Genomic DNA, 24,933 nt, shown 5'->3' with positions numbered 1-24,933 from the left:
CACACACACACACACACAATCATACACTATGGGCATAGACTTTCAAAAGTTCGGTCTTGTAGCTGCAAATGCTATGCTGCTCAAGGTTTTTTCCTTATGTGTTCTTGGAGAGGTTTGGTTTCCGCTGACTAACTAGGTTAGGGATATAGTTATGGATGATTCAGTTTGATATAAAGCTGTATTAAAAATAAAAAATGTGTTTATAAAAGTGCTGCATTTGAAATGAATCTCACAGTCTCTCTCTCTCTCTCTCTCTCTCTCTCTCACACACACACACACACACACACACACACACACACACACACACACTCATGGTTCAAGATTCAAAGATGCTTTATTGGCATGACAAATATTTACATTCATATTGCCAAAGTTTAGAAATATGTCACAAGAAAATAACAGGAGTACATAGTTAAAAATAATAATAAAAAAAGAAAAGAAAAATGCAAGTAACGTGATAGTATAAAAAGAGTAACAAAAAAAGTGTACAGACATTTAGTTCCGCAGTCAAAGATAAAGTGACATTCGTTAACACACACTCTCTCTCTCTCACACACACACACACTCTCTCTCTCTCTCTCTTTTACACACACTCTCTCTCTCTCTCTCACACACACACACACTCTCTCTCTCTCTCTCTCTCTCTCACACACACACACTCTCTCTCTCTCTTTCTCTCACACACACACACTCTCTCTCTCTCTCTCTCACACACACACACACACTCTCTCTCTCTCTCTCACACACACACACACTCTCTCTCTCTCTCTCTCACACACACACTCTCTCTCTCTCTCTCACACACACACACACACACACTCTCTCTCACACACACACACACACACACTCTCTCTCTCTCTCACACACACACACACACACACACTCTCTCTCTCTCTCTCTCTCTCTCACACACACACACACACACACACACACTCTCTCTCTCTCTCTCTCTCTCTCTCTCACACACACACACACACACACTCTCTCTCACACACACACACACACACACTCTCTCTCTCTCTCACACACACACACACACACACACTCTCTCTCTCTCTCTCTCTCTCTCACACACACACACACACACACACACACTCTCTCTCTCTCTCTCTCACACACACACACACACACGCACACACTCTCTCTCTCTCTCTCACACACACACACAGCACGCGCCCCGCCTTTCTGTTTCGATTAAAACACTCCCCTTGTGCCGAGAACTAGACACACTTGCACGCGCCTAGAGACAGTAGAGCGTGTTCAGCAGCAGCGCGAGCTCGGCACACGGTGTACGCGCGAGGCTAGAACGCGAGCTGTATCTCTAACTGTAGACTTTAATGAGAAACCTAATCATTAAATATCGCACGCGCTGGACCGAACACTGGCGCGCGAGGATTAAACATCGACCGCGTTGTGGCTGTGTGCGGTTTGGCATGCTCGAGGATCAACACGGACAGAATTGAACTCCTGCTTTGTCACAAAGAGGTACACGTTTATTTATTATTGGTTGTGTGTGTTTGCTATAATTTGTTTTCACTCCTTTTGATTAGGCGATGTACTGAAAGTCTGTTCTGTTCTATGCATGTCGTTCGACGGGTATTTTATTTATTGAGACTCAATTCGAATAGAAACATGGTTAAAGCATAAACGAGGAAAACAAATTGATACATAGTTGAAAAAAATATTCTAACCATAATGTATAGTATGTAGTGTTCAGTATAGAAATGGAAGCTAGACAACTGTTATGCTTTAATTCTATGTATTAAAGTTTGTAAGCAACACAGACCTGATCAAAATCTGATTACATATTGTCACATACACAAACACACACATATGCTACTACTCTATTACATCCTCTTATTTAACTAGGTTATAGCACTAGTGCTGGGAAACATCTCAAGCCAACACCATGCTCCTTTGCAGCTTCATCCCTCAACGCGTTTAAATGCATTATTCAGTCAGCATCAGGTGGCATGGAGCAACTTAAGTTGTGTGCCACTAAGGTAAAGCGGTTACGAACTGCATTACGCAGTGTACAGCACTGTCTAAAACACAATTACATCCACCCCAGAGGGATGATGACAGCCGTCAGGGGCCGAGGGGTCCATATCGGTTACATAGAAATGACGACAGATTGAATTTGAACGCACATTATATGTGCAACCAGATGGCAGCCGGTGACACTGACACACTTTGCACCCGATGCCTCATCCCCCGATACTCTGTGCTGCGGTGTTTACGTTTAAAAAATGTTGTCCTCCTCTTTTCGCTTATTGCCTTTCCTTCTGCCTCTGAACACCTGGCAATGATTAAACAGGCTCACATTCCAGGGGCCCAGACATCAGAGACAGAAAATGTGTTATCCAGTGTTTGTGTTTGCAAAATGACATCACATTCAAGTTCAAATCTTTTCCTAATCTGATTTTGCTGATCATTTCATTTAACCATATGTGACCAATTCTTTTAGTGAGTAGACTAATTCACAGTACAAACCTAGACTGTGCTACAATACAAATCACGCTTATCGGATAATTTGCCTTTGTTTAGTTTGTTTACTCTGATCCCTGTTCAGGTGTTTTTATACCTAGACAAACACTTCCTTGCTCAGTTGTTAATGAATGAACGTTTCTGTAAGAACTTGTGTGTTCTGACTGCAGCTGTTGTTACCGTCTTATAGGATTCAATGAAAATGTCTGTCTGCGTCCATGAGAACCGCAAGTCCCGAGCCAGCACCGGCTCCATGAACATCTACCTTTTTCACAAGTCCTCGTATGCCGACAGTGTTTTAATGCACCTGAATGTCTTGCGGAAGCAGAGGCTCTTCACAGACGTCCTGCTGCACGCAGGCAGCCGCTCCTTCCCGTGCCATCGTGCTGTGCTGGCTGCTTGCAGTCGGTATTTCGAGGCAATGTTCAGTGGCGGGTTAAGAGAAAGCCAAGCCAAAGAGGTGGACTTCCGAGACTCCATACATCCAGAGGTACTGCAAACTTTTCAGTGTTTCGTTATTATTGAATCACAGTCAGTTAGTGAACAGTTAAGAGCTTATGCAAAACTTATTAAACTTTTAGACCTATAGCAAATGTCTTTATTGTATGTAGAATTTCTATTAGAATTGTAAATAGCTTTTTTTCCGATCAGTTTAACATTGTGTTGCTCTGTTTGAACCAGGTGTTAGAACTGCTTTTGGATTACGCTTACTCATCCCGAGTAGTCATCAATGAAGAGAATGCTGAGTCTCTGTTGGAAGCAGGTGATATGTTAGAGTTCCAGGACATCCGTGATGCTTGTGCTGAGTTCCTGGAGAAGAACCTTCACCCATCCAACTGCCTTGGCATGCTACTTTTGTCCGATGCCCACCACTGCACCCAGCTGTCCCAGCTTTCGTGGAGCATGTGTCTTAGTAATTTCCCAGCCATCTGCAAGACAGAGGAATTCCTGCAACTGCCCAAAGACATGATAGTCCAGTTGCTCTCGCATGAAGAGCTGGAGACCGAGGATGAGCGTTTGGTCTACGAATCTGCCCTTAACTGGGTGAACTATGATTTGGAACGGCGACATTGCCACTTACCAGAGCTTTTGCGCACTGTACGGCTAGCCCTTTTGCCAGCCATCTTCCTCATGGAGAATGTCTCCACAGAGGAGCTCATTAACTCACAAGCCAAAAGCAAAGAGCTGGTGGATGAAGCAATCCGCTGCAAGCTCCGTATACTGCAGAATGACGGTGTGGTTAACAGTCCTTGTGCCAGGCCCCGCAAGACAAGCCATGCCCTTTTCCTGCTAGGTGGTCCCACCTTTATGTGCGACAAGCTGTATTTAGTGGACCAGAAGGCCAAAGAAATCATCCCAAAGGCAGATATCCCCAGTCCAAGAAAGGAGTTTAGTGCTTGTGCTATTGGCTGCAAAGTCTATGTGACAGGTGGTCGGGGCTCAGAGAACGGTGTGTCCAAGGACGTTTGGGTGTACGATACCCTGCATGAAGAGTGGTCAAAGGCAGCTCCCATGATAATAGCTAGATTTGGACATGGTTCAGCTGAACTGCGCCACTGCCTGTATGTAGTTGGAGGTCATACGGCTGCAACGGGTTCTCCTCCAGCCTCTCCATCTGTCTCGTTGAAGCAGGTGGAGCAGTTTGACCCAGTTGCCAACAAGTGGAGCATGGTTGCACCGCTACGTGAAGGCGTTAGCAATGCAGCAGTAGTCAGCGTAAAGCTTAAGTTATTTGCCTTTGGAGGAACAAGTGTAACCCATGACAAGCTACCAAAGGTCCAGTGTTATGACCCAGTTGAAAACCAATGGACTGTCCCAGCATCTTGCCCACAGCCGTGGCGTTACACAGCAGCTGCTGTTTTGGGGAACCAGATTTTTGTCATGGGTGGTGACACTGAGTTCTCAGCTTGCTCTGCCTACAAATTCAGCAGCGAGACCTACCAGTGGACTAAAGTAGGTGATGTTACAGCTAAACGAATGAGTTGCCAGGCTGTAGCCTCCGGGAACAAACTGTACGTAGTCGGCGGCTATTTTGGAACACAGCGCTGCAAAACGCTAGACTGCTATGATCCCACACTGGATGCCTGGAACAGCATAACCACTGTACCCTATTCCTTGATCCCCACTGCCTTTGTTAGCACCTGGAAACATCTCCCAGCCTGACGGCTGCACATCCCCTGACCTATCTTCATCTTTCCAGGTAAGTTTGTTAATATAAATGTTAGTGACGTTATCTCTGTAAAGATACAAGCAGCAAAAGAAAGGAATTCTATATCAAAGGTATATCAATGAATTTTAATAGATTTAGAGCTAGGGCTTAATATCATAGGCATTTTGCAGCTTATTCCATTAAGTCCTTTTGTACATGTAAAGAGAACCTTGAACCCTTCATTCACACATAAAGGTTTAAGCAGACCATCTACTATCGGAATTGATGAATAAGAAATAGACATAGGTTGCTCCTAATAGGGAATAAAACAGTGTTTTTTATCAGTTTTTTATCATTTTAAAATACCATTACTTACAATATCTATTTATCTATCTATCTGTCTTTTCCATAGTTATTTTAAATTGTAACTTGAGGTAGCAATGACCATTTTCAGGTTTGTAAGGAAAGTCTACACCCTTTTCTATACATAGAGACAAAGATCCTAATTAAATTGGAACCAATTTAGTATTGATAGAGTAATTAGATTCCCCAAAGAGGCCTCTTGCTCTGGATATCAGCCAGCTGTCACATTATTTTTGCACATCTGTCAATCAGTATCTTTACTGGTCTACACTTTGATGTGGTTTGTTTTTTATGTGATTAAAAAACATTTTTCTACATTTACAGTACACCATTTTTTATTTACGCACACAATGTTGTTCATGGCAAATTACAAGTATAGCATTAAACAAAATCCAAGCATCTTTCTGTTTAAGGAGATGATAGTTTAACTACATATCTAGTATAGCTATAATTTACTGTGGTTCTTTCTTTAGATGATGCTACACACTATAGTTAGTGTCCATGGGTCAGTAAGATGTTAGGAGTGTGCATATATGATTTAAGAAAACACAAACGACAATATTGTATGGTTGAATTTACTTCTTGAATGCATATATTATGAGAACATGGAAAAAGGATGCAGTTTTCCAACATGCATTTTCATTCCTATAGGTTAAATTCAGCTTTGGCTATTGACTTATGTGATAAGCAATTTATTCAGCTGACTTTGAGTAAGATCTGTGTGTGTGATGACTTGATGAATTATGAGTTTGCAGCATGGGGCGTAGCACCAAGGGTAATTGAAACAGAATAGAAGACTTTTATTGTCCCTAAGGGACAAATTTGTCTGAGAGTGGAGAGAGGAGGGAAGTGTTGTTCAGAATAAAAACGGAAGGAAGGGTAAAGACAACAAGGAAATGGATGCATACTGAATCTCAAAATGCTAATGTAGAGTGAGCTAGAAGGAGGTGTAATGCAGTGGCTAAAGTAGTTCAGAAAAAAAGAACTTGTGGAGACAATGAGAGCGGCTCTGAATGAATGGCCATTGCTTATTAAACAAAGGCAACATGACAAGAGGGAAGTATTAAAACTTCCAAACTAAGGAAAGCGTTTTGGGGTTGTGTAAAGGTATTGTGACATCTCATTGTTCTACAGTGTAGGGCTGCATAAAATCAATGACTACATAATTACTAATATATAACTAATAATATGATCTACAACCAGGACTTAGCACTTAGATTAAAAATGGTTACCAGGTTCTTCTGCAGGAGGAGTAAAAAAGGAAAAGAAGAAAAAGGTTGGCAAGGAAAGCAAAATGAGACAATTCATTTACTTTTAAAAATTCAGAGCAAGCATGTTGTTCTAGGGAGCATATGGACTGTAACTGAAACTCACAAAAGTCTCATGGTTTTCAATTAATTGAAGTCCCTAAAGGGATGTGAAATAAATAATTTACAAAGAAGAAAATAATGATTGTGAAATGTATGTCGATGATAAAACAATAGTCGTTTTATTGTTAGACCATAAAAGCCCAACTGACTCATATACTTATGAGTCATTTAAACAACAAATGAAGTCTCGCCTTCATCTTTCAGGTTACTAGCCAATAATAATGCAGAAGATGGAATTTCTAAACCTCAATACAAGCTTGCTAATAGAAGCTCGCTAACAGTTTTGCAGTCTCTCTTTTTTCAAGAATCATCATTATCAATAAATCTTAAAACCTTAAATCGTAATTATACATAAATGGGATTTTGACTCACACTGAGATTTAATTATTAAGAACTATTTTGCCAAACTGCAGTAAAAACACAAGGATTTCAGTCTCAAATCTCTTCCGTGTTTTTCCCTTTGATCTCTTTTATTGGGCTCAGTGAAAGGCAGATAAAAGCATAAGACTTTAATTAATCTAGCACTTAAACCTTTATTACACAACAACCTCACCTTTTAAAAATCCGTATTGTGTCTCTACATTCGCATTCTTCTCGCGTGGCTCAACTGGCTGTAACAAAGATGGCGAATCATATGCTGCTGTCAATTTGGTTGTCTAGGGAGTTGCAGTCCAGTAGACCAAACAAACTCTTAATAACCCTACACACTGGCTAGATAACAGGAAAACAGGAGTAGGAGTAAGTAAAAAAAGGATGCGGAAGAAGGCGTGAGACCTCCAAGTTTGTTTATTTCATTCCTGACCCCCAGATGCTGAGCATTCGATTCATCATTAGTCGGTGACCCAGTCTGTTAGTGTGTTTCTGTAACTGGAATGCCGCCCACCTCGACAGGGCAGTTAGTTTCAAAGTGGAGGTCCTTTCATTGCTTCATTGGGACATTCCTATGCATTTCAATCGCCATGAAGTGTTCTTAGCAGCTGCCCCCCAACCCCTCAACAATGAACCGGTTCACCACAGGCCAAAAGAGTGGGAGGAAAGGAGGATGAGTTGAGAGGGGGAGGACTAGAAAAGGAAGAGTAAACAAAGCCTCTCCTTTGCCGTTTCCTGTGCTTTTCCCCCCCTAACTCACACGGGATAGATGGCTACAGGCGTCCTTCATTTCCTGCTGCAAGAACAGCAGTGCGTACTGCTTAATTTCGCACACCCACACAAAGCACACACACAGCCGTCATTGTACATCTTCTCCGTATCTTCCGATTTCTTCAGAGATTAACCTGTAAACAGTGAGCAAAACTGTACCGTTTTCACAGCATATGTGCAGGAGAAGATACCCCATGCAGTGAAGATGAGTTCATGAACCAGTCAGCTGTCTCCATTGTCCCTTTTTCTCAGTTCATGTAGGTTAAAAAAACAAATGCTCTATGCTAACATAAACATCTTGTCGATTATTAACAAAACAGTAACTCTACTACATATGAATCATTTTGTACTGTGTAACAAAATTATTTGTATGTTTGTACGAGTATTTTAGTATCCTAGTGCCTAGACAATGTTAGTTGGACTTACGAGTTAACCCTCGGAACGTTTGTATTTTGGGGACTGTACTTAAAGAAAAGTAACGTCAGCTGGCTGTTAACTGGGCCAAATGCTGTTGTGGTTTCAGTAGCTTGCTAGGATTGTTAGTTAGCATGCTAGCTCATGTTTATAGGTAAATATTGTGGTCTATAAATATAGTTGTTTATCAAAGAGAGTGGTTTCACATTATCTTGAGCAAGGCTGAAACAGCATTTAGACATATTTAAAAAAAACCTTCACAAACATTGATGTGACCTCTTAAGATCTTGTATAGTACAAACCATAAAGTGATCTGGCTAGCTAGTCTAACTCCTGCAGCTAGCTAACATGTTCCCACACGCTGAATGTTGAGCGTTGACAGGTTTTAGCTAATAATATGCAGCTTATTGTCATGCTGATTCCTTTAAGGCATGTAAAATTGAAAATACTTCATATTTCTGCCTTTAAATTGCCTATGTATAGATAAAAACAGACAAGCAGACATTTGCAAGGCATGCACCAGAGGGCAGAGGGGAAGAAAGGGCATCATTAGTCCCAGCCCTGTTTCACTGACCACCCCATGCTGTCTTAAAGCAGGACTCGTGCTTAAAGGAATGCATTGTTTTAAATTCAATCCCTGGGAAAGCTCAGTATATACCCATAGTTGGATGATGAAGAGGGTATGTAGATTGATGGTTACCTAGTTAGTTGTATTTTTGCTTTTTTTTTATTCTTATTTTTTCTTTTTAAAATACTAAAAACTTTTATGGTAATGGAAAGATAATGGTTGTGCTGATCAAGGTCCCTAATCCGGAAACTAATCTCTAAGTTTCACCATGAAACTGTTTTAGAGTCATTCGAACACTGCATGTTGCTGCATCAGCAAGAAAGTGTGACATCAAACACTGACGTAAAATCACCATGATTCAACTCACAGTGACAGCAAACTAACACATAAGCAGTTTGCAGGGTTGCGAAGGTGACTGCTGGAGAAAAAGCTACATTAAAGTTTGGATTTCTTCATCAGTGGCTTGAGGAGGAAACATACTGGCAATTGGAATAAACACAAGAGCAAGAGCCTAATTGCTAAACCTAATGCTAGCAAACCTTACTTTTATCCTGTGATAACTGTTCTTTGAGATTTGTGCTGTGTGTAAATGATGATTTTAGACAGTAAAATATGATCTCAAATGTAGTGAACTTAATAGGATATTTATATGGTTAATGCTAAAAAAAAAAGTGGTGCTATGCCATATAATATACAGTCTGATTATCTCTGCTGTATGTTATGATGTTAACCACCTAAGGAGAAGCATTTGAAATGGTCATAAAATGTTTAAGGGAATTGGAAATCTTCTGTCCACACCTTGGGTTCTTTCTCTCATTACAGTTCCACAGTCTCTGTACCATTTATTTATCCTCATGGTCTCAAATCTGGCTTCTTTCAAAAAATGAAAATTGGTTTTATATGGAGGATATAATCTTTCAAAAAGGATATGAAACAGGGAAATGATCCATAACAATGTCTTCCAGTAAGGCAGTAAAATGAGAACTGTAAGTCTGATGCTGGTCTAAAGGAGAAGTTCTGCAAACTAGGATCTAATCCACATAAAATCAACAGGAATGACAGATCAACAATAATCAACAAGAAGTTAGTTTAGGGGGTAAAAAATGCAATCACTGACTGTAATTTAGTACTCGCTTGATAGATGTTTTCATTGCAATTGTCTTTGCAGTTCTCAAAACAAAGTTGGACTTGATGGCTGACAGACTCCTGTTAGAACCTTTAATTTCCCCTTTCTCAGTGGAGTAAAAAAAACAGTCATGATGAAAATTACTTCTCATCCAATAATAATAAATTATTTTAGAAAAAAAGAGTGACAATCTTGTTTAGAGCTATGCAGAAATCAACATCAGGCTAAATTATGGTATTTCAGTAGCTGGCTTGATTTGTTAGTTAGCTAGATCAGGTTAAATAATATAAGGCTCTAGCAACATAGTTAACCATCTAGTACTGATTCCAATTGTACATTTCCGAGCTGAATATACCAGGGGAGTTCAAGTCACTTAGTTATTAACCTAGTTAACCCAGTGTAAGTATGTATCCAATTATGTAAACATTAAAGCACTTTTTGTAAGTCGCTCTGGATAAGAGCGTCTGCCAAATGCCTAAATGTAAGTCAAAGTCGTGAATGAAGGCGTAAAACAGATTGACATTTCCAGAAGACTTCGGGCACAGTACAGTAATGAGACCCTTAACCACAGTAAAACATTTGAATGGTGCAAACATTTTCGAAAGAGATCGCATCTCCGTTTATAATGAGATCTGAGAATGTTCGGAGCCCACTGCAGTCGTTCCTGTGATCATTCAGCAAGGGGATCCTTGTAAATCAGTAAACTTGTCACCAAGTTGAGGAAGAGACACATCTGTACACGCTATAATTTACAAAAGCATGTTTTATTCAAGTGATTTCGACATGTTTGGGCTGTTATAGGAGTTCCTGGAAGGCCAGCATTTGAGATGTAAAGCAGGGAGTCTGATCATGGCTCTGATGTACTGAGAAAACTTCCTACCTTAATGTATCCAAGCAAGAGCATTAGCTTCTAGGGCCCTAATTCCATGAAACTAATATAAATTTTGTTTGAAAATACATTCGGGAGTATTTTATGATCATCTAAGTGACTTGGGGCCTGTCCACACGGAGACGCGTTTCGCTGTATACGTTCACTTTTTTTCTCGTTTTGTCCACACGGATCCGGCGTTTTAGGAGACTGAAACTGCTATTTTTTGAAACTGGGTCCCAAAGTGGATAAATCTGAAAACGACACCCTTGCGTCTTCGTGTGTACGGCCAATCCGTATATTTTGTAAAACGATGATGTCCTCACGTGTCAGCTGCGTCACACGTAACAGCAACAACATTAATGGCCGACTACATGATTGTGTTCGTGTTGCTACAAAACCTGCTAGCTTTATTACAGCAAAATCTATTGCTTCTATGCAACTGTTATGAGCAACAAGCGATAATGGACAACACCATCTTAGTTCGTATACAGCGCGCAAGGTTATGCGCATGCTGAAAGTCTTCTACTCCGTGTATAGTGTAAAGAGGAATAGAATTTTTCAGGCTCTCCGAAGGTCAAATGGTTGTTTTTTAGGGTTCAGGTTTCCCTTGCATGTCGTTTAAACAGGTGTGTTCAAATGATCTGTCCTTCTCCAACAGTTTTTTTCTTTTTCTCGACTGGGAAGATAGGGAAACAAATGGCCAGGGTTGGGAGAGAGCATCTGGACTTTATCTTTGAGAACTGTTATTGCTGTTTTTTTTCCAGCAGCGTTTCTGCAATTGAAGTGTTTTTTCGGGACAACGTCTGCTCTTTGTTGTTTCATCCCATTTAGTGGAATTTAGTCAATTTAGCAGAATTGTAGGCCGTTCTGTGACAGTGGGATTTCATGCCTTAATAGGAAAAGCAACTTTAAAATGAAATGATTGAAAATCTTACATGTCGTCTGCTTTCTTTACAGACATCCTGTGTGTGAGGTACTGGATTCCAGCTGTGACGATTTCCTGCTTTCTGTGCAATTCCATCAAAAGACTTCTTCTACCATCAAAAGCTCAACGTTAATATTGAAGATATCCAGCAGTGCAGCTTTCACTGGTGTTTTTTTTTTTTATTGTGTGCTTTAAAGTCTTTATGTTAGGGGAATCTTTCCTGAAACGTTTCCTTGACATTTTATTTTTGAGTCTTGCGACATTGTTTGCCATGACAACCAAATGAACCTACTGCTAATCTGAACACAGCTAATTAGCGCCTGGCATGTTTTCTTGTCATATCTATGTGCCGGCGTGTACCCACTATTTTGTTCTGGGATGAAAATAGAGTGTAAGCTTAATTACTTTTCTGTGCATCTTTCTTGCAAGAAGAACTTATACCAGTGGGACTGAACAGGAGAGAGGCAGGGCACAATAGACGGAAGAGCGATTTCTGAATGAAAGCATGAAGATGCCTTCTTAATATATATTTTTCAAATATTTCACTGTGCTCTCCTGCTATCATGTTGTGCATTTACACTTCAGAATTGTATGGCAGAGAAGGAGAACTGCTTATTTATCCTATGAAGGCATATTTTTAAAAATTATTCGCAGACATGAAACAGAGACATTTTGTCTGTCTCTCGTGTCAGACCTCCTCAACCTGGTGTGAAAACTTGCTGTGAGAAGGCATCCAGACAAGAACCACACACCAGATGTGTTCGTGTATGTGTGTACGTGAAAAAAACCAGCATGTCCCAGCATGTTTGATCGTACTATATTATTCATTCTTCTTCCAAAAAGTAAAAAAAAAAAAAACACCAAAAAAAAAACTTCGAGCATGTCCACTGAGACTTGGATGGATGATGAGCATTTTAGAAAGCAACTGTCTTTTTCTCGACAGGGACACTGTCATTTTGTCAACACCTCCTAATGACTAGACAAGAGAACTCATTGGTGTAAAGTTAGCCTGCGTAACTTTGTGCTGAGTGGTTCTGTTCTCGCACGTACAGCCTCAATATAAATGTGAAAGTCAGAACGATAGAAAGAGAGAGTAAGGTGAGAGTCGTTCTGTCTGCTGGAGAGGTAATGTCTCCATGGCAACAACAACGAACAACCTGAACTGAAAAGAGAGCAGTGTCTATTCATAGTCTTAATTTATAAGCTTTATTTTACAGTTGTGTGTGGTTTTTTTTTTTTTATTATTAATTTGAACTGTGTATGTTTAGTTTTGTATTTATTGATAAAAAAGATGCTTGCTTACATATCGAGCTGTACAGATTTCGCAAGTGTTTTGTGCTACGCATGGCCCGTACTGCTTTGTGTTACATACAAACTGCTCTTTTGCACACGTCTACTTCGTAGTGGCGCAGCCGAATTTGTAAGGGTCAGAGAATCCTGGACCTCTGGTTGGACTGACCTGAAAGCAGGCAGGCTTGAGGTCTGAGGTCATCACCCGGATAAGAAAGGGAGGAATGACATTGTAAGATCAGATTACCCAGAATACAATGGAGCAGTTGGTTTGGGAACCCTTGGGGGAAGGGCTGGGGGTTAAGAATGCATACTGTGACCTATTGCAAAAGAGAGAGAAAAAAGTTCTAGTTGTGGCCCAGGGACTTTAGGATCAAATGTAATGGTGTTTAAAATTCAGGAATTCCTATGCTTACAGTATGCAGTTACACCAAAACATATAAATGAAGAAACATTTACTGAAGACGCAAAATGACTCTGAATGCAAAACAATAAAAAAGCTGCAATAATACTAATAATGCACCATTCAACTGCTGTGTTTGGTTGAAACCTTGGCCTAGGTTGACTGCACAGTATCGAAGCGTGGCCACTTGCTAATAATGCTTTGTCAGTGTCAGTGATAGTAGAACTTGGTGTCAGTCTAATTTGATATGACCGATAAAGACACCATGGCATGCAGCGAGAAATCTGACATCAGCAGCTGCGGCGCATAAAACAACTGGACCTGTCACAGATGTCCCTGAGCACAGTGACAGGTGTTAATTATTATTAACACCCTCGAGATAGACGTTTGCTCTTTTTTTTCCTATTCAAAGTCTTAACTAAGCGTTGTAGGAGACATTGAAACAATCCTTAGACTGCTGTTAAATGTCTTTCCTACCAACATCTGTAAAACAAAAGAGTGGCATTGGACTATGAATTTACTTTTCCTCAGGGTTTACTGTATTTACCAGTCCTACGTGTTATGAAGGGTTTTATTTTGTGGCTACATTCAGTGACTAATATTAAACTGTGTTTATTATTAAGGCGGTGGTGATGATGATGATGATGATGATGATGCTACATTCCAAAGGTCACACGCTGTGTTTGTACTTAAGTATCACAGAATAAAGCAATGGAAAGAAGCTGTAGAATAACAAGTCAGACATAATTGTGAGCACAATTTACAATTTGTGAAGTGTGAAGAGGGTACGAATAAGCTTATGCATTTATACATTGAAGTTAGCAGTTCTGTATGCTTTATTTATCACGCGAAATGCCTGCTTTATAGAAGATCTCGGGAGGGATAGGTTTGACTTCAGTTTCGTATAGAACGCATGACGAGATTGGAAAGAAAGAGGTCGAGCCTCACATTCCTTCCCCGAGCGTCTTCCTTTCCACCTTTTTTCAGTGTAGTGCTGCTTTATCCTGCTGCCTTTAAAGCTTTCAGATCTATGCTTAAACAGAAAGCCCTCTCTGTTTTTTTCCGGCACACTGCACACGCAAACCTCCAGCTAATCAGATAGCCCGTCCTTGCCTCGTCTCAAGTAGCGTTTCCCAGGCAATGGTCAACAATTCCCCTCCTCCCGTTCCACAACTACACACAGCGTTTGAACTGGTAGCTGTCAAGTGTTTTGTTTGTCCTCACTCCCCCCCTCCCTCTTTCTCTCCCACTGACCCTGTTTTCCCCGACTCGAAGATCAAGAGCCGAGTCGCAGGCTTGCACGTGGCATAAAACTCTTAATCATTGTCTGCCTTTGTCTGTCAACACTGTCAATGTTGGGCTGTATTGTTCTATTCTGTACGTTCTAGTATGTTTTGTTATTCTGTTGTCGCTCTGTCACAACCACGGCGGTTAACGTTATTTTGTACAAGTGATTTTTTTCACAATGTGAAATTTATGGTGAAATAAAACATAAGAGTTTTTTCCTCTTGATTGTTAAAAGAGTGTCCGTCTTATTCAATGTGTGTTTGATGTTTTGGAGTGTACTATTCCAGAGGAAACACAGTGTTGTAGAAATTCTTTCTTTTCATCTGCACGTATTCAGGTGTGGAAACTTGGGGGTTTTGCTTATGGGATACTGTAATAATGTGCCTGTGTTTGTGTGTTATGTGCATGTGTGTGGCACAGGATGAACCACCCCTGCAAAGCCCATCAGATACTTTCCCTTTTATACTTGTGTTGCCATGGCAACTGGTCCCTTTATCTCCAAACTGTGGGAGCTGATTTGGAACAGGAGCACTTAAAAAGACCTCCTTCACTCAATCCCTTCATTATCCCTCTTTCTTAGTCACTTACTGCTTTTTGGTCAATCAGTTATTTATTTCCTCTCTTTTCCCACAAATTAATCAGGATAAACTTTGTCTAGTTCATTCTTGATATGATAAGAATAAAAAATGCTTAAATATCGTGATGCAACAAAACAGCTTAAACTGCCTAAATGTGATGCAGGACACATTTGAATTGAAAAATTCTACAAACAAAAACACCTAAATGCACATCTAAAGGAATGATCACGTGGCAGCAACTCAATGCATTTATGCATGTAGATATAGTTAAGATGATCAGCTGATGTTCAAACCAAGCATCTGGTCTGAGTATTTTCGAAACTGCTGATCTTATGGCGGCACAGTGGCTTAGTGGTTACTCAACTTTATTTGTGTAGCACTTTAACAACAAGAATGTTCCAAAGTGCTTGACATAATAATAATAATAAAAATAATAATATTTAAAAAGAATAAATAAAATCACATCACACACCTCACTAATCCAAACACCATCTCATGTTGGTTTAAACGCCAAAGAAAACAGAGTTTTTAAAAGAGTTTTTAGATGGGACACCCGCAGTAATGTGGCCTCATGAATACCGGTGTCTCCTTGCACCTCCAGGTCCTGGGTTCGAGTCCCACATCGGGCCTGTGTGCATGGAGTTTGCAGGAACTCCCTGTGCTTGGTGGGTTTCCTCCTGGTTCTCTGGTTTCCTCCCACAATCTGAAGACATGCAGATGATGCCCGTTGTGTGTGAATATGTGTGGGAATGTTGACTGGAGTTTCTACCATGGTTGTACAATATGGGAATAAATACAATGGCCTCCACGGTCTCTTAGATTGATGGATGGCTGGCTGACACTAGAGAATGGTCTGAAAAAAGAGAAAATTTCCTTGAGAAAATGCCTTGTTGATACCTGAAGTCAGAGAAGAATAGCTAGGCTGGTTTTAGCTAAAAAGCAACAAAAACTCAAATAACATCTCATTACGCCCAAGTTACAGTGCAGCTGGAAAAGTTTACTTGAGATTTTTGCAAATTTATAAAAAAAAATAATTAAGAAAGAACATGTTCATAAGTATTTACAGCGTTTGCCATGAAGCTCAAAACTGAGCTCAGGTGTATCCTGTTTCCCCTGATCATCCTTGAGATGTTTCTGCAGCTTAATTCGAGTCCAGCTGTGGTAAATTCAGTTGATTGGACATGATTTGGAAAGGCACACTCCAGTCTAAGGTCCCACAGTTGACAGTTGACATGCATGAAGTCAAATGAATTGTCTGTGAACCGCCGTGACAGGATTGTCTCAAGGCTCAAATCTGGGGAAGGTTACAGAAGAATTTCTGCTGCTTTGAAGCACAGTGGCCTCCATCATCCGTTAGTGGAAGAAGTTCGAAACCACCAGGACTCTTCCTAGAGCTGGCCGGCCATCTAAACAGCGATCGGGGGAGAAGGGCCTTAGTCACTGTCAGAGCTCCATAGGTCCTCTGTGGAGAGAGGAGAACCTTCCAGAAGGAGAACCATTTCTGCAGCAATCCACCAATCAGGGTCAGGTTTCTCGAAAGCTTCTTATCGCTAAGTAGTTCTTAAGTTGTACCTTAACCTCTCTCTTAACATTATGGCGCATTTCCCGAAACGTTCTTACGCTAAGTATCTCTTAGCTAAGTCACAACTCATTCTTAGCGTAGTTTCAGCTCCAGACGTTATTGCCGCCACTGAGCAGCAGGTCTTTATAAATCAGCGGTGTATGGAAGCACATTATGTCACGTTATCAAAGTCATATTAATGATGGAATATACTGTAAGCCTGTTTAAGAATTGTATTTTATTTGATATCAGAACTAAAAGAGTTACTTTTAATTAATTTATTGTATAATGTAACTAATGCATTAAAATTGGCGATCACTTTTAATATTGAACAGGTGGCAAACAATTTGGCAGCGATACAGTACAGTGTGTACAGTACAGTGTGTACAGTACAGTGTGTTGTTGTGCTAAACTGAAGATGGCGCTGTCTGCGGAGCCGTGTGGTTCATGTCAATTTTGCCTTCAGACAAAACTTCAGCCCTTTACATATTTTCCCTGAGGTCGCTATTTTTTTTAAAAAAAGAAGGTTTTGCCTTCCAAGGCAACAGATTATGGAGCTTATTGACCTGCTCAGACCTGCACTTGCCAGGCCAACGCGCCGTACGTTGCTCTACGTCCCAATGTCCAGCTGCTTGCTGCTTTTTGTTTAAAATATGTTTCATTGATCATAAGCCATTATCCATAACTTGATGGGCTTTTCTTTTGACACATTTTATTTTATGAAATTTGATTTAGTTAAATGAGAAAATAAACTTCAAACCCCGCATCTATTTATTTTTTTAAATGATTGTAATGCTTAATACGAAATAATGCTTAATACGAAACCTACGCGGTTTCGCGCAGTGGCCGTAATTAGGGTTCATCATGATTCACTGCGAGTTTTTGCGCTGTAAATACGTTTCTATCTTTTCGCGTGAAAAATTAAACGTTTATTTTTTGGCGGCCCTCACAGAAGCTTGTAAACCTTGCAGAACGTTAGCAGAACGCCAGTGGGCAATTGAGTTAACCCGCACAGGTGAGATAGAGGTATGAGGCATTGTGAGCTGCCTCGAGTGCCCGGCCGACGTTCAGCGAAGATCTGCAAGGACCGCGAGCTTCCGCATTTTAAACATGTTTAATTTTTTTGCGTGGTAAAATGGAAACATAACCACAGCACTAAAACTCGCTCTGAATCATGATGAACCGTACTTACGGCCACCGCGCGAAACCATGTAGATGAGATACTGTATACCCCATCTCACCTACGCGGTTTTGCTGGGTGGCTATAAGTAGGGTTTATCATGATTCACGCGAGTTTTTGCCACTTCTAGTACGTTTCCATCTTTCCGCGTGAAATATTTACCGTTTAATTTTTTGCCGGTCCTCACGGAAGCTTGCAGTCCTTACAGAACTTCGCTGAACGCCAGCGGAATGTCGGCGGGAAATCACGGCAACTCACGGTGCCTAACTCCGCATCTCACCGTGAGTCAAACCGCATAGGTGAGATAGGGGTAGTAGGGGTATTGAACCTGTACTCTGTCATTCATTCCATAAGTGCGCTATGCTTTACACTGTTTCTGAAGCTGGTGAAGAGTGTTTTCAGCTGTTTGCCAATCAACTATGATTGTACTGTATATCTGGTTCGTTTTACCGCCACTACAGGTTACAGAAAGTATTAGCGACAGTTTGGTGATTTAATTTATATATTTGTCTATTATGGCATGCTATTAGTAAGTTAACCTATGTCGAAATAAACTCTATTGGGAAAATTTAGTGCAATGTTTAATTTGCATGGAAAGAGACGTCTTACTTAACGCTGTCATGCAAAAGGAGTCAAAAATCGATTCCTGATGTCAGCTAATTCAGGACCTTCACTGTAGACAGCGCCTTGTAACGTCGGACATAAGAGGCAGCGACTTAAGAAGACTCCTAAGGGACAGTTCGAGAAATACACTTAGAAAAGTTATCACTTTACGTAAGATATATCTTAAGAGTCTTCTTAGCTCGCGAATAGTGTGTGTTATCGAGAAACCGGCCCCAGGCCTATATTGTAGAGTGGTCAGAGAGTCTCTTCAGACCTGAGAATTTTGTTTCTCATGGTCTAAGAGTCCTTCCGGTTCCTTTTGGCAAACTCCAGGCGGGCTGCCATGTGCCTTTTACTAAGGAGTGGCTTCCGTCTGGTCACTCTACCATATTGACCTGATTGGTGGATCTAGGAAGCTTCCTGTGGTTTCAAACTTTTTCCACTTTTCCACTGCGCTCATTGGGACCTTTAAAGCAGCAGAAATTTTTCTGTAACCTTCCCCAGATTTGTGTCTTGAGACCATCCTGTCTCGGAGGTCTGCAGAGAATTCCTTTGACTTCATGCTTGGTTTGTGCTCTGACATGAACTGTCAACTGTGGGACCTTATATAGACAGGTGTATGCCTTTCCAAATCATGTCCAATGATAGGGTTAAAATTTAAAAAGGCATGAATCCATCCTGCCTTGTATCAGCGGTTCATACCGGTGATGGTGGTGTAATGGTTTGGGTGATATTTTCTTGGACACTTTGGGCCGGTTAGTACTAAACAGAACCTCATTTAAATGCCAAAGCCTACCTGAGTATCGTTGCTGACCATATCCATCCCTTCATGACACCACGCCCAAAGCTAAAATTAACTCTGGTTTCTTGAACATGTCAATGAGTTCACTGTACTCAAATGTCCTCCACAGTCACCAGATCATCAGATCTTAGGTCAATACAGCAGCTTTTGGATGTGGTGGAACAGCATCATGAATGTGCAGCCAAGAAATCTCCAGCAACTGCGTATTGCTTTAATGTTGATATAGACCAAAATCTCGAAGAAATTATTTGAGTAATGTGTATCTTCAATGTAAATCTATGCCATGGAGAATTATATATATATTCTATATAGATTACACACACAATGTGTAAGTTAATATCTTACTATCTATGTGAGGAACTTGCACTGACATATTTCTGAAATTAATATAATTACAACAGAGTGTTATATTATCTAAATTTAACCGTTCCCTTAACCACAAAAGTAAGGAAACCATCTGGGTCTTTTGGTTTAAAGGCTAATTTCTCAAGAGGACCACACATGCAAAACTGTCTGATATTTCTATCCTTGTGGAGATTTTTGGTCTCCAACAAGAAATACATATCATGCCATCTTTTTTACACACAAAGACACACACACACACACACACACACATACACATACACACACACATACACACACACACACATGGAAGTGAGTTTCCCAGGGACAAGACAGTTTGCATTCCTGTGTTAAAACAACTCCCTTTCGGCAGGTTCTGAAACACCAGTTTTACCGGCTTTACAGACAGCGCATTATGTTTCACAAGGCAGCGAAACATTTCACAGGAAGACAATGATTCACTTCTCACTTCAAAGGAAGGCCTAATAAATTGCCGATTAGTGAGATGGGGAAAAAAATGCACAATAGTGCTAAGTCGTTCAAAATAGCTTGAATGGAAAAAAAGCCTCTCTGTTTGCCAACTCTTAACATGATCATGCATTTAAGAACTGGGTTCGGCTCAACCAACACTGCCTTTTGGTTGGTTATCTTTAAAGGTGCTTGATAATTATAATCAGCCAGCATATATATGTGCACACACACATACACACACACACACACACAGAATCTCTTTCACTCTCTTTGTCTCTCTCTCTCTCTCTCTCTCTTACACACACACACACACACACACACACACACAGAATCTTCCGCTCTCTCTCTTTCACTCTCTCTCTCTCTCTCTCTCTCTCTTACACACACACACACACACACACACACACACACACACACACAGAGAATCTCCCGCTCTCTCTCTTTCTCTCTCTCTTTCACAGACACACAACCTATATGTTAGAGCAATACAATATAGCACACGCTCCTGTTGCTGGGCAACATGTGTGGCAGCACTGTTGAGGTTGGCACGCTCTCTGTGCGATTCCTAAGGTCCTCATGAATTCCCACACTGTCACAGAGCCAATCGCATGGAGGGATGTCCCATTCACACTCAGCTAATCACAGCAGGTCCCTCTGCATTAATGAGTTGTCTAAGCTGGCAGCGATGGGTTAGCTTATCTCTACCAGACCTTAATCACATTCAAGCAGCTTTGTAATGCAACCCACGATGATTACTATCATCTGATATTTGTGTTGCAGTAAGTGGTTGCTCTACTATAGGGGCGAGTAAAACCGGGCGGTTCTATAAGCGGTTCAATTTTAATTGAATCTTCATAAAATCTTCATTTACTGCTCCATGCATTTTAAACTCTGTTGAAATGTTTATCACGTATTTTGAAGGACTGTGTGAACCAGTGTGTTGTAAATATTTTTTTTTTAAGATTTTGCTCAATTATAAGACAACAAGTATTTATTGCTATAGAGATATTATTTCATCTCGTGGTCAAAATGTGAATTGTGCTATAGAACAAACACTAATAGACAGCCAGTAGGGCAGGAATCATGTTGCCCCTTGCTAAGAATATCAGTGATAGAGGAGCAACAGACAGAATTGTTAATGAAAATGTTGCCAAGATCTTGTTATATATAAATGAATGAATGAAGAAAAAGGAAATAAATAAAAAGCCAGGATAATCCGTACACCGAAAATCATACAACCTCCAGATGCCACAGAACATAGAACAAAAAAACAGGCCTAGACATAATGAAACAAAATGCGCAATAAGATGTCTTACTAAAATAAGGAAACATATGACTTTAGATAAACTGATTAAAGGAGGATGTGACACAAGGTTAGAGAAATCATCAGATAAATAAAGAATTTGCAAGACGGGTTAGGGTGTGCAAATCGTTGTGCGATATCGAAAGAAAAGATAATTGTCTGCCTTTTCCAAGCAATATATACTGTATGTATATGTATATATTTATTTATTTATTTATTTTTGCATTAGGTTTTTAAGAAATACAGGAATTTTCCTGAAAATTGATTATGAGCTGCAGAAGCTGTGGGAAATGTGCCGCCAACTATAGAATTCACTATAGAAGTCGATAGCACAAGTTAAATGTAATGACCTCTCGACTTCGCGACAATGCCATCATTATTGTTAATCTGCCCCACTAGCACAGCACTGTGGTGCAGAAGGAATTACAGCTGTTCCACATCTCGAGGGTCCCTGGTTCTATCTCAAGTTACTCTAATCACTCTAAGGCCGTAACTTACCCTGATAGGGTCAGTCTGGATTCATCAGACCACATGACCTTTTTCCATTGCTCCAAAGTCCAAGCTTTATGCTCCTTAACAAACTAAAGTCTCTTCTCTGATTAGTTTTTCTTTTCGCTTGATCCAGTTGAACAAATGATTTAACCCTTTTGAACTGGGAACTGCTGGGCAGTATACACACCAATGTGCCATAACTTAAAAACTATTAACATCAAATCACACCTAGGTTTTAGGTTCCCCTTGTGCCAATTGAGGAGCTCTGTCCCCTGAGGGATTGACTCTACAGGGCCTCTGTACTGTATGTGTGCTGTGTTGTACACCGGAACGTTGGCAGAGGATCTTTTAGGTGCTGTGGGTTTTAGGGTGGGTCCTCGGGCTTGCTTGCCCACCGCATTCCAGGGATGCTCATCGAACTAAAATCTGGGGAATTTGGAGGCCGGACCAACAACCTTGTATTCTTGCCTGCTGAGCTGCATTTATGGAAAGCTGTGATGCACTGTGTGTTCTGACATCTTTCTACTGTGGTCAGTGTTATTTGGCAGTTGGTGTGAATTGGCTTTTCTGTAGGATTTGGTTCCTCTTTGGTGTAACTGAGCCTTGGGCATCTGTAATTCTGTCACCAGTTTACTGGAATATAAATGGACAATCTATGGACATCAGTGGATGTGTGTATGGATGTAAGTGAGTGAGTGTGTGTGTGTGAAGGGTGTTCTATCCAGGGTGACCTCTCTCCTCTTGCAAGCAGTTCCTCAAAATCCACCAAGGCCTACTGGAGATACATGAATAATAAATGAAGTTCTGTTGAAAAAGTCACACTCATGTCTTATGGAGCAAAGTACTATCCAGCAGATACACATCCACAATTCACTGGTATGGCACTCACACATACACACACATGGGCAGAAACGGGCCTCACTGCCTACTAAAGAGTCTGCTTGTGATTGAGCACACCTGTAATACATTAGAAGATAAGAGAAAGAAGGAGAGGAGAACTAAGCCATGTAAACACAAAAGAAGAATGTAGTAGAAAAGAGGTGCGTCTCCAGGGGCTCATGAATTAGACCACACACAGGGTCTCTCTCTCTCTTTTCTTTTCCTCTTCGCTTTCAGTTGTTAAAATCATGGTTTAAAAAACTTCAGGCCTGAAACGTCGCCAGTGTTTAATTTCGGACTTTTTGTTCAGTTTTGTTTTGAAAATGATTAAATTGTCCCAATTTAGGCTGTCATTTTAATGTTAATATATAGTAGCCTACTACACTGTCATGCTTTATGTCTACACATATACAGTATAGTGAATGTATATTCAGGGTTATAATTACAGCTTGTTACTTGAGTATGAAGTGAAGGCACCTCACTCCATAGGCTTGTATGCTTATAAACTTCTCTGTCTAAAGATATATAACACCACTGTTAAGTGTTTGTGGCGTTTCTAAGCTCTCTATCTTCCCAGATATAAACTACAGCCTATGGCAAGGAAGTGGAAGTGAACTATCAAAACATTTCCTGACAGCGTTTCACGTTCTGCACACTGTCTCATCTTGACAGAGGTCAAGTGGCATGGAATTTCACCATCCTTCTGTTTTTTAGTGGAAAAAGTGTGTGTGTGTGTGTATGTGTGTGTGTGTGTATGTGTGTGTGTGTGTGTGTGCTGACACTGATCTTTGCCACATTCATTCCAATACCCCTTACTGCTTCCAATACACACACACACACACACACACACACAGTAAAGTGTGAGACTGACACAAGATACACGCTCGGGTTCAACAAGAATAGGAAAGGTGTGAACATGAGAAAGAGAATGCCAATGAGAATGAGAAGTCATGACCGTATAAATGAAAAGCAACTAAAACGACAGCTAAAAGCCCCGGCGCCGGGGATAGCTTTAGGTGTATTTGTTTGTGTGTTTGCATAAGCTTTGACTTCCTTCCCCACCCTGTAACACACAGTATAACCCTGCGAACGATCTGGAACCCATTTGTGAGATACAAAGTAAAAAAAAAAAACCCTGTTTGTTTTATTGCCCTTTAATTAAAGAAAAGGAATGTGCAAACGCTTTGCCTAAGTGCGTAGCAGCTTCCCTTTTCAAAACCCGGGAGATTTAGCATTAAAACCTCGCTCTCTAATAAACCAGAAGAGTAATTACCAAAGCTGGGAGCGATATCGATTTATTGGGGGTCCAGGCAGGTTTAAGGATTGTAACATCAATGGGAAGCTAATCCAAACCTAAAGTACAACACAGTGAAGTCTGTATCTTATTGTTATAGCAATTTCTTGAGAATTTTTTGTGCAATACAACAATCAGCCATAACGTTAACATCATTGTGAGGTCAATTGAATAACATTCATTACCAATTTTATATAAGGGTGAAAACTTGTTCAAAGGTGTGAACGTGTTACATCAGTTCATTTGTAACTGCGGTGTGAGCAAAAAAAAAAAAAGATTTTTTTTGTAGTCTGAGGGTGTACCTGGGAGCTTAAACAGAAGCACTTGGATATCAGCAAACAAATGCTGTATCTAAATGCTTTAGATAAATGCTGTTCTTGCTTCATTGAACTTTCACCTGTTTGGTCCCCTGAAAGCAGGCCTACGAGGATGAAGATTCACTTATGATGAAGATGTGAAGACAGTGGTGCATTTGTGACCATTTCGCAGCTCAGCCTAAAACATTTCTTAATGAGTACATACAAAAGCTTGTTGACAGATAGACAAAGAGTATAAATATGGCATGGCATTTAATGGCAAGGAAATTATGTTGAAAAATGATGTATATGACTTGTTAATTAAAGTTAATTACAATCAATTCTACAGCCAGAGTGCAGATCATTTTTGACCCTTGTATAAAAGCAAACCCAAGACTCGCCCATGCCTCCTGGGCCCAATGCTAGCTATGCTGTCTGGTCTAATTCTCCAAAAAAGCCAATTCTGGCCATGAGAGAAAGCCCCCAGGACACCCAGTAATCGAACCCGGAACCTGTAGGTACAAGGCTACAATCCTTTTTAGTATATAAACAATTGTTTATTCACATCTAACATCAGAATGAGGAACACTGAGCAAGATTTTGACTGTGACATGCTTGCTGATGCCAGTTGGGTTTGGTTTGAGTAAGAGACTGTTTGGCAGACTTGATTGTTTGCCATATTGTTTCAAGCTGACAAAAAAAGCTACACTAACTCGAAAAAAGCACTCTTTACAAGTGT

The 24,933-nt window shown here is 40.5% G+C and overlaps 1 protein-coding gene across 1 annotated transcript; it reads left to right on the top strand.

Annotated features, from left to right (window-relative positions):
• The first annotated feature begins 1,202 nt into the window (after positions 1 to 1,202).
• On the top strand, positions 1,203 to 14,621 carry enc1 (ectodermal-neural cortex 1). Its single transcript, XM_053485757.1, has 4 exons — positions 1,203 to 1,485; positions 2,678 to 2,977; positions 3,169 to 4,687; positions 11,446 to 14,621. The coding sequence occupies exons 2-3, from the start codon at positions 2,684 to 2,686 to the stop codon at positions 4,648 to 4,650; spliced, it is 1,776 nt and encodes a 591-aa protein (XP_053341732.1). The 5' UTR covers positions 1,203 to 1,485; positions 2,678 to 2,683; the 3' UTR covers positions 4,651 to 4,687; positions 11,446 to 14,621.
• Positions 14,622 to 24,933: the final 10,312 nt, after the last annotated feature.

This window comes from Clarias gariepinus, chromosome 24 (assembly GCF_024256425.1).
Source record: "Clarias gariepinus isolate MV-2021 ecotype Netherlands chromosome 24, CGAR_prim_01v2, whole genome shotgun sequence".
Lineage (NCBI taxonomy): Eukaryota > Metazoa > Chordata > Actinopteri > Siluriformes > Clariidae > Clarias > Clarias gariepinus.
This window is presented reverse-complemented; position numbering and strand designations above follow the sequence as displayed.